At 41.8% G+C, this 11,103-nt stretch overlaps 1 protein-coding gene across 1 annotated transcript in view; it reads right to left on the bottom strand.

Annotated features, from left to right (window-relative positions):
* BBOF1 (basal body orientation factor 1) overlaps nt 1-11,103 on the bottom strand; it is a 41,418-nt gene that overhangs the window by 19,364 nt on the left and 10,951 nt on the right. Inside the window, exons 5-7 of the mRNA XM_006170538.3 lie at nt 4,188-4,268; nt 2,501-2,571; nt 227-371 (exon numbers count right to left, since the gene is read on the bottom strand). Of these exons, the coding sequence (XP_006170600.1) occupies nt 227-371; nt 2,501-2,571; nt 4,188-4,268 (297 nt within the window). The remainder of the gene's footprint in view (nt 1-226; nt 372-2,500; nt 2,572-4,187; nt 4,269-11,103) is intronic.

Here is an 11,103-nt window from a genome sequence, read left to right as displayed (position 1 = left end):
AAAAAAAAAAAAAAAAAAAACAAGGAGCCACCAGGTGCAGGGTGGTTAAGGTGTTGGACTCCCAATATGGCTGACTAAAGTTCAAGTCCTGGACCTGGTGGCTTGCTTTCTTACTTTCCTCTGTCTCTCTCTGCTCAAATTTAAAAAATAATAATAATAAACTAAATAAAATAATTCTTAAAAAAAAAAAAGGAAAAGGAAACAAAGTCTAAATAAGAGAGGGAACCTTTTGATGTAGAAGGAAATTATGATTTTCTTGCAACTTCTGGGAGGTCTTCTGGAGAGTGTCAGCTTCCTTCAGGTGGTATGCCAGAGCTTTCTGGAGATAAACATTCTCTTTAAAAACATTTCTTCCAGCAACATTCAATTGCCTGAAATAGAGGTATAAGATCCCCAAACAAGGTCCAAGTTGCAGATATTGCCACAGTAGCACAATGATATGTTTATCATCCCCTAACATTAGTAACAATGGCTACAACTCATTTAGGTGATGGTGAGTACTTACACAGGGGTTAGGTGTGGATCTTGTGATTAAATTCATACCGAATAGGACAGAGAAGAGTTTTGTGTAACTTCCAATCCAAGGCAGTCGAGAGCAGGTATGAGTTTCCCACGCTCCTTCCTGTCCAGCAGACTGGATATGAAGAATTTTAACATGACAGAGGTACATATGAGATGAAGCAGCCCTGATAGCTGGATCACCATTGGAGAAGAGCTGCCAGATTCATGTTGGATTGTTACACAGGCAAGAAAGAACCCATTTAGACCATTCAGTTCACGCATTAACACAAGGCATTTGATGTTACTTCTATTAATATACCTTGTGATAACAATGTAAGGTGTTTTGTTTTGTTTTGTTTTGTTTTGCCATAGGACATGTGTGCTTGCTGGAAAGAAAGACAGAGATAGAGAGAGAGAGAGTGAAAAAAATCTCCAACCCACCCCCCTAAAGGGGGTGGCTACACTGCAATTCCTTCTCCATTCTTCAGGATTTTTGGTACCTGGTGTGTTTTTCAAGCTACTGGAATCAAACCGCAGTCAGCCATGTGGGAGCCAGCATGTTATCCACCATGCCACCTCCTGGCCCATCATGCAAGGTTGTTTTTATTACCCATATATTTAGATTTTAAAAAATTCAGAAAGTTAAATCTTTCTACGGGGATCAACAGGTGGCATGGTGGTTAAGGTGCTAGACTCCCACATGGCCAATTGTGGTTTGAGTCCTAGAACTGGCAGCTTGAAAATCATGTGGGGCATATGTGCATACATGCCCAGAATCCTGGGAAGAGAATGGAGAAGAGAGGATTGCAGCATGGCCATCCTCTCTGGGGAATTATTCCTCACTCTCCCTTTCACTGTCTCTCCCTTTCTCTCTCCAGTGAGCACACAAGCCCTATGGCAAAAACCTTAAAGAAGAAAGGGGGGGCAGCAAGTGGTGTGGTGGTTAAGGCACTGGACTCCCACATGGTTGACTGTGGTTCGAGTCCTGGACCTGGTGGCTTGCTTTCTTACTTTACCTTTCTCTCTCTCTGGTTGAAATAAAAAATAATAAAATTAAATAAAAATAATTCTTAAAAAAAAAGAGAAATAGTTCTACAATCAGTTAGACACATTGAGAACCAAAGTCTAAATGAATACCTTCATAGGCTAGATTCTTTCTACCATACTATACTGCTACAAAAAGTATACAGGGACACAAAGAAAAAGTAGTAGTGAGGAAATCTCAACAAGATGGAGAAGGGAGAAGGGATTGTAGCATAACATCTCCCACTGGTAGATGTGTTCTTCCTGATTCCCACTGTTTCCCTCTGATGTGCACTCTCTGGCAATTAAAAAAAAGAAAAGAAATAGTGAATGGGCTAGGCCCATAGGCTAGTGGTTAAGGGAGGTGGATCCACATGGCTTACTTCTGGTGGTTCGAATCCTGGCTCTGGTGGCTTGAAAAACATGCTGGATATACATGCATGCCCAAAATCCCAATGAGATAGAGAAATGGAGAAGAGGTTATGGCATGACCACACCCCAGTAGGAGGTGCTTTCTTATTCTCTCTGTCTCTTCCTACCTGGCAAACATTTGTGTCCTCTAGCAATTTAAAAACAAAATAAAGTCATTATCTCATTGATCTTTAAAAACAAAACAAAACAAAAAGAATAAAGAAGGGGCCGGCAGGTGGCGTGGTGGTTAAGGGCACTGGACTCCCACATGGCTGACCACAGTTCAAGTCCTAGATCTGAAGGCTTGCTTGCTGTGTCTCCCCCTGCCCCCCAGCCCCTCTCTGGTCAAATTAAAATAAATAAATGAAGTTAAATAAAGTAATTCTTTAAAAAAATAAATAAATAAACTTAAAAAAAAGAATAAAGAAAATAAATAGAGTATATTGGAAAATCTGAAGAGCAGAAGCCAGGAGAGGAAGAGGGGAAAGACAAGAAAGTAGAAAGAAAATAGATCAGCAAAGAGGTAAGAGGGGCAATGGAAAGAAAAAGGATGCAGCAGTCTTACGCAATGGCTTCATGGTGGGCTCTATCTGCCAGCATAATTATCTTCTTTTCAGCTTCTTTTTCCAGTCGATGCTAAAATAGAAAATAGGCTATTGAAATATGGAGTTACGTTTCTTTATTCTTTTCTTTCTTCTTCTTTTTTTAAGTTCGCTATAGGGTGCATGCACCTACGAGGAAAAGGGGGTGAGAAAGCACCCCTGGGGGGATGGTCACAACACAATTCAATTACTTCTCCTCCATTCTTCTCTTGGGATTTTGACACACACACACACACACACACACGCATGCACCTGGCATGTTTTTCAAGCTGCTGGGTCCAGGATTTGAACTGTGCAGTTGGCCATGTGGAATCCAGCCACCTTAAACACCATGCTACTGGTTGGTCCAGAGTTATATTTCTTTCTTTCCTTCTTTCTTTTTAATTATTTCATTTAATTTATATTTTTTAAAGATTTTATTTTTTGAGAAATTTTTGATAGAAAGCAAGAAATCACCCTCCACAGGGGATGGCCACTCCGTAATTCTCTCTCCCTCATTCTTCTCCTGGGATCCTGGGCACACATGCACATGGGCCTAGCATGAGTTTTAAGCCTACAGGTCTGTGACTTGAACTGTGGTCAGCCATGTGGGAGTCCAGCGCCCTTGACTATCATGCCCTCCAAAGTTATATTTCTAACAACAAATTTTACACATCAGGGCCAGCAGGTGGTATAGTGGTTAAATATCCCTGACTCACTCCTCATGAACTTCATTTGTTTTTGTCAAAGGATTCACACACTCACTAGAGACAGAGAGAGATAGAGAGGGAGAAAGTACATCCCAGTGGGGTGTGGTCATGCCACAATCCCTTCTCATTTCTCTAGCCTGTTGGGATTTTGGGTATGCACAAATAAACCCATTGTTTTTCTCAAGCCACTGGGGCAAGGTTTTAAATCATACAGCCATTAGGGTTTTGACTGCCTTAACCACTAGGCCATGGAGCTGGCCTGAAACATTGAATAACTCTTTTGTTATTTATTTTATTCATGAACGTGTGTGTGCATGCATGGGATGGGAAAGAGAGAGAGAAAGAGAAGCACCCTTTGCAAGGTCTTGTCATGTTGCAATCCCCTTTCTCCTGCCCTCCTGCTTGTCAGATCTTGGGCGCCTGCATGTGCATAGCATGTTTTCAGGCCAACCTGGTGATCTGAACCTGCAGTCAGCCATGCACTCTAGCACTGCTGTTCAGTTTGCTACCAACTACACCATTAGGCAGGAGTCTAAGGGACATTTTTGAGACCCTTATTAACATCCTTAGCTCAGCCTGACTAAGGACAGCCATCTCCATACACATACTAATGGTTTCTCCAATCTCATCTCTATATGTAATGGGGTACATAGAATTTCAGTCCCACCAAGGGAATCCCAAACTGAGGGAGACCTATTCTGATGTCTCAGAAGATGATAATCCCTCTTGACTTTCAAGAATTTCTGAATGAGAGGGGGAAAAATAAATAGACATTGAAATTTTTAGAATAGTTCTTGTTCTCATTGATTTTGATTCTGCTATGATTTGCTAACAACCTTCTAATCTTACAAGTTATAAAACAGAAGGTCAATATCTCACAGAATTCATATAAACACACACGTCACTCTAGAAATTAAAGCATTTTTTTAGAAATAAGGCATTTAACTCTAATATTCAGTACCTTTTCTTCAAAAAACCTGCTTTCCAATCTTCTAAGAGTTTCCTGATGTTTCCGCTCAGTGTTCCTTAAATTCTCCTTCAGCTATTAAAACAACCACCACCAAAAAAAAGGTCAATAGGAAATGGGGTTGACTGGGGTATATTCCTAGAAAATTCTCAATAAAGAAATACTTTCAGATATATTTTTATTTATTCATTCATTCATTTCATTTAATTCATTCATTCTGAGTACACAGAAAAATCTGGTGTCCCTGCCTTTAAGTACCATATTTCCTTTGATCTTTTACAGATTTACAAGATTAGCACTGAGTTTGTTTTTTGTTTTTTTCTTTATTAGACATTTTTGCTATAGGGCATGTGTGCTTGATGGAGAGAGACAGAGACAGAGTGAAAAGGAAAGGGAGAAATCACTTCCCAATATTGAGGTTTTGTTGTTGTTGTTAGTTTGTTCTCTTTTATTTATTTATTATATTTTTTTAATACATTCAATCACCTTATTTAGCTTACAAAGTGAACATTTCAATATGTGAACATTTCTCCCTAGTCCAGTTGATTAAACTGTAAAATATCTGCAACAGGTAATACCACATTTCCTTGTCCCATTAATGCTTTGCCTCCGTATTGATCTTCTAAATGTTCCAGGCTCTACTCTTCCACACACACTATATCTGGTATATACACCTATTTATTGTGTTTGTATATCCTTTAGTCAATCAGTTTTAGTCATAGAGTGCGGACACTCAGTATATATTAAGTGGGGACATAGAATGTCTCTCCTTCATAGCCTGGTTTGCTTCACTCAGCAGTAAATCTTCCATATTTATCTACTTTCTGTCAAAAGCCAGGGTTTTGTTGCCTTTTTATGGCTGAATAGTATTCCATAGAGTATATGTGCCACAGTTTTTCAATCCATTCATCTGTTCGGGGGCATTTGGGTTGGTTCCATGTCTTAGCAATTGTGAATAGTGTCACAATAAACATCGATGTGCAAGCATTTTTCCGATGAAGAATTCTTCTGTTCTTTGGGTAGATACCAAAGAGTGGGATTTAGTGCTATTTGTAGATTTTTTTTTTTTTTTTTTGGAGAGGTTTTTGCTATAGGGTGCGTGTGCTTGCCAGAAAGACAGACAGACAGAGAGAAAGCGAGAAATCACCCCCCAGGGGGATGGCCACATGGCAATCCCTTCTCCTCCGTTCTCCTCTCGGGATCCTGGGGATGCATGCACACATACCTGGCGCGAGTTTAAGCCATTGGGTCCAGGACTCGAACCATGGCTGACTACATGGGAGTCCAGCGACATAGCCATTATGCTAACTGCTGGTTCCCATTTGTAGATTTTTGAGGAATCTCCAAATTGTTCTCCATAGTGGCTGACTAATTTACATTCCCACCAGCAGTGTAAAAGGGTTCCCACTGGGGAAACTCTGGGAGACATTGGGGTAGAGAAAGGCTTCTTAAATAAGACCCCCAAAGCACAGTCGATAATCCCCAAAATAGACAAGTGGGATTATATCAGACTAAGAAGTTTCTGCATGGCAAAAGACACAGTAATTAGTGTGAATCGGCAGCCCTAAGAATGGGAAAATATTTTTGTAAATTATGTATCAGATAAGGGACTGATAACGAAAATACACAAGGAACTCAAGCAGTTGTTTGTAAAAAAGATGATCAACCCTATTAAAACATGGGAGAATGAGTTGGAAAAACACTCCCTAAAGGTGATATACAAATAGCCAAAAGGCATATGAAAAATGCTCAACATCCCTCATCATAAGGGAAATACAGATCAAAACAACAATGAGATACCACCTAACCCTAGTCAGAATGTCTAAGATTTAAAAAACCAATATTGAGTTTTTAAAAGGCCTTTTAAGGGGCCAGCAGGTGGCATGGTGGCTGAGATGTAAGATACCCACTTAGTCAACTGCAGTTTGAGTCTTCAATCTGGTGGCTTAAAAATAACAACAAACAGAGGCCAGCAGATGGCATGGTAATTAAGGCGCTGGATTTAGACATGGTCAACTGAGGTTCATGTCCTGGACCTGGCAGCTTGAAAATCATGCTGGATGTGTGTGTGTGCATATACCTAAAATCCCAGGAGGAGAATGGAGAAAAAGGGACTGCACTGTGGCCATCCCCTCAGTGGTGCTTTCTCATTGTCTCTCTCACTGTCTCTGTTTCTCTCCAGTAAGCGCACATGCCCTATAGCAAAAAATTAAAAAGAAAGAAAGAAAATAACAACAAATAAGTAGATAAAGAAATAAACAAGTAGATCTTTAAAAAGTTATTCTTGGCAACCAGCAGATGGCATAACGGTTGTTACTAGACTCTCACATAGTAGACCATGGTTCAAGTCCTGGATGCTGTAGCTTTAAAACTCATGCCGGGTAGGTGTGCATGTGTGCCCAAGATTCCAAGAAGAGAATGGAAAAGAGATTGTGAAGTGGCCATCCCCACTGGGGAGTGATTTCTTGCTTTCTGTCTCTCTGTATTTGTCTCTCCGACAAGTGCACGTGCCCTGTAGCAAAAATTTATCTAAATGAAAAAACAAAAATTATTTTGGGGGACCAGCAGGTGGAGTGATGGTTAAGGTGCTGGACTCTCACATTTCCAGTCATGGTTCGAGTCCCAGACCTAGTGGCCTACTTTCTCACTTACTCTCTCTCTCTCGTTTTTAAATTTGACAATTTTTACTTCACAGTAACCTAATATTATTTATAAATGTGGCCTACCAGTTGAAAAAGAAGTGATGTTGGAGTAACTGTTAACCAGATCATGTCATAGTCTTCATAGCCACTGATAGCAGAAGACTTTAAAACGGCAGACTCGCTTTACATTGTTTTGACATAATGCAGCTGCAAGTTGCTAGGTTACCACCAAGATATACACAAAGCAGAATAAACAAATAATATTAAAAGTTTATGTAGATAGGAGGTTTATATTTTATTTCTCCAGCGGCATATTTACAGTTGAATAATAAATTAAAGGCCGGCTTGCACACCAAAGCCAGGTCCTTTGCTGGAGAGAAACTAACTGCTAACTCTCTCCAGTGACAGAGACAGAGAGACAGGAAGTGAGAGATCATCCCCCAGGGGGATGGCCATGTTACAGGATTTGGGTTACACATATGCTAGGTTTGGGACTTGAACCACAGTCCACTATGTGGGAGTCCAGTGCCTTAGCCACTGTGCTACCTGCTGGTCCCCAAATTTTCATAGTTTAGAAAAGAAAGATGAGCTAATTTAAAGTGATAATCCTACAGACTATATTTACTGACAAGAATGAATAATATTGAAAACAGCCAACTAGTTCTAACATTCTAGCAACTAAAAAGGCAGTAGAGAAGGGTTTTCCATCAGAGGGACCAAAGCCAAGTGCTGTTTCTCTCACCAGCTGTTTCACCCTGGGCAAGTCAGTGAACTTTTCTACATCTCAGGCCTACAGGTATAACGAGAGGACAGTAACAGTACCTATCCCACATAGGTGTGCTAATTATTAAACAGCAATTAAAGCATGTATTTAGGGGATCAGCAGGTGGCATGGTGGTTAAGGTGCTGCACATTCCCACATGGCCAACCACGGCCTTGCTTTCTCACTTTTTTTCTCTCTCTCTATCTCTCTCTCTCTCTGGTAAAATTAAAATAAATGAATGAATAAATAAATAAAATAAATAATTATTTAAGAACCATGTATTTAGTAACTACTTAATATATAGCTTATTATCATATCTAATATTGTCCTCCCATACAATAATTACTCTTCCTTACTGTAACCTCTGCTCTAACTGTAATAAATCTCCATTGTTCTATGACCTCTTTCAGATGTTCTTATTTCTCCCTGAATTACATTTTTTAATTTGTCAGAGGACAGGTATAGGTGCTAGAGACAGAGGAAGAGGGAGAAGGAGAAAGCACCTCCCAATGGGGTGTGGTCACACTGTAATACTGTCTCCATTTCTCTATCCTGTCAGGATATGGACCATACACAAACATGCACCCAGTATATTTTTTAAGCCACCAGGACTGAGATTTGAATCCCAGTGGGGTATGTGGAATCCTTCTCCCTTAGCCACTAGGCCACAAAGACCAGCCCCTAATATTTTAAAGTATGCTTCTACACAGCAGAGAAAAAAAACTCTATACCAGGCCAGCCAATGGTGGGTTGCATAGTTCAAATAAAGTGCAGGATCACACATGGTAGACTGCATACTTCAAGTCCCAGACCCAGAGGCTTGAAAAACAAGCTGGGCATGTGTGCATGCATGCCCAAAACCCTGTGAGAAGAATGGAAGAGAAGGACTGTGGTGTGGCCATCCCCCCTGGGGTGCTGCTTTCTCACTTTCTTTCTGACAGCAAGCATGAGTTCTATAGCAAAATTTAAAAGTCTAGGGGCCAGAAGGTGGCGTGGTGGTTAAAGGCGCCAGATTCCCATATGGCCGATCACGACTGGAGTCCCAGCCCTGGCAGCCTGCTTTCTAGCTTTCCCTTTCTCTTTTTCGTCTCTCTCTGGTCAAATTAAGAAATAATAATAACAAATGAAATTAAATAATTCTTAAGAAAAAGTCTATACATCAAAATATTAACAAAGATTATCTGTAGGTAGTATAATTGTTGAGGACATGGTATTTTTCTTTTTCTTTTTTGGAGAGGTTTTTGCTATAGGGCACATGCACTCGCCAGAAAAAGAGAGAGACAGAGAGACAGAAAGCGAGAAATCACCCCCCTAGGGGGATGCCCATGCCGTAATCCCTTCGCTTCCATTCTCCTCTCAGGATCTTTTTTTCGGAGAGGTTTTTGCTATAGGGCGCATGTGCTCGCCAGACAGACAGAGAGAGCCAGAGAGATAGAAAGCGAGAAATCACCCCCCACAGGGGATGGCCACGTCGCAATCCCTTCTCCTCCATTCTCCTCTCGGAATCTTGGGCACGCACGCACACGCACCCGGCGTGAGTTTAAGCCACCGGGTCCGGGACTCAAACCATGGTCGACTACGTGGGAGTCCAGCGACACAGCCATTACGCCAACTGCTGGTCCCCATTCTCCTCTCAGGATCTTGGGCACGCATGTACACGCGCCCGGTGTGAGTTTAAGCCACCAGATCCGGGACTTGAATCGCGGTCGACTACATGGGAGTTCAGCAACATAGCCATTACGCTAACTGTTGGTCCCCGGTATTTTTATTTTCTTACTCTTTAAAAAGTTTGCTTATTTAATTATTTCATGAGAGAACAACAGAAACAGAAAAAAAAGGGGAGTCACTTCCATGAAGGTTTTCATCCAGCCTATCTCAGTCAGCCCACACCCTGGGCACATGCAGGCACCCAGTGTGGCTTGTCCATGGAGTTCCCGGGACATAAACCCAGCACCTTTCTATGTGAGTCCCGTTTTGTTATCACTGTCCTACCATCTGGCCCTCATCATTTTCTTTTTTATCGCCTAAGCTAAGTTTACTGAAATTAGTATAATCACTTTGCCAAGTGAAGAAAGATTAAAACAAACTATTAATATTAAAAAATAACAAGGCTGGCCCTGCAGTGTAGAAGTTAAGTGCCATGCACTGGATGTGGATCCCACATTGCCACCATAGTTTGAATCCTGGTCTTGGTGGTCAAAACATAGTGGGTGCAACTGTATATATGTCTCAAATCCTGGTGGAAAGAGGAACTGAAAGAAAGAGGATTGTAGTATGACCATACCCATTAGGGAGGGGTTCTCTCTCTCTCCCACTCTACCCCTTTCTCTCTGCCCCTGGCAAGCACACATACCCACAGGCAATTAAAAATATATGTGTGTGTGTATACTCACATACACACACACACATATATGTATATATACACACACATATATTCTTATATGTACATAAAGGCCTGCCCGTGGCCTGTGGTCATGTGAACCACATGGCCAACTGCGTGGTTCAAGTCCTGGAGCCAGCAGCTTAAGAAACATGTCAGGCAATGAAGAGAAGGGATTGCAACCTGACCACGCCCCATGGGGATGCTTTCTCATTTTCTCTCCTTCTCTCTCTTTCACTCTCTGGAGAGTGCACATGCCTTCTGGAAAACTGAAAACAAACAAACAAACAAACAAAAATAAATTGTCTGCAACCTACCAATGTGCGCTTCTTCTGTTAGTGTGGCAGATAGAAATAACCTTTTCTTTAAAATACATGCCTTGGGCATCAGCAGATGGCATGGTGGTTAAGGTGCTGGGTTCCCACATAGCCAACTGCAGTACAAATCCCAGACCTGGTAGCTTCAAAATCACAACAAATAGGGAAAAAGTAGTTAGTGTAATGGTTATGTCGCTAGACTCCCACGTAGTCGACCGCGGTTCGTGTCCTGGACTGGGTGGCTTAAAACTCATGCTGGGCGCATGTGCGTGCGTGCCCAAGATCCTGAGAGGAGAATGGAGGAGAAGGGATTGCGGTGTGACCATCCCCCCTGGGGGGTGATTTCTCGCTTTCTGTCTCTATGTCTCTCTCTGTCTGTCTGGCGAGCACATGCTCCCTATAGCGAAAAACCTCTCCAAAAAATCACAATAAATAAATAAATGAGTAAGTCTTTAAAAAATACATATATTAAAACAAAATGTGTGCCTTGGGATAGCAGATAGCATAACAGTTGTGTCATTGGACTCCCACATGGCCAACGCAGTTCACCAGAGGCTTAAAACTCATGCCAGGCAGGGAACCAGCAGTTAGTGTAACGGTTATGTCACTGGACTCCCACGTAGTCGACCGCGGTTCGCGTCCCGGACCCGGTGGCTTAAAACTCACGCCGGGCACGTGTGCGTGTGTGCCCAAGATCCCGAGAGGAGAATGGAGGAGAAGAGATTGCGGCGTGACCATCCCCCCTGGGGGGTGATTTCTCGCTTTCTGTCTCTATGTCTCTCTCTCTGTCTGTCTGGCGAGCGCACGC

Source organism: Tupaia chinensis, unplaced genomic scaffold (assembly GCF_000334495.1).
Source record: "Tupaia chinensis unplaced genomic scaffold, TupChi_1.0 Scaffold148607_1, whole genome shotgun sequence".
Lineage (NCBI taxonomy): Eukaryota > Metazoa > Chordata > Mammalia > Scandentia > Tupaiidae > Tupaia > Tupaia belangeri.
Note: the sequence above shows the minus strand (reverse complement) of the source record. Positions and strands in the feature narration are given on the sequence as shown.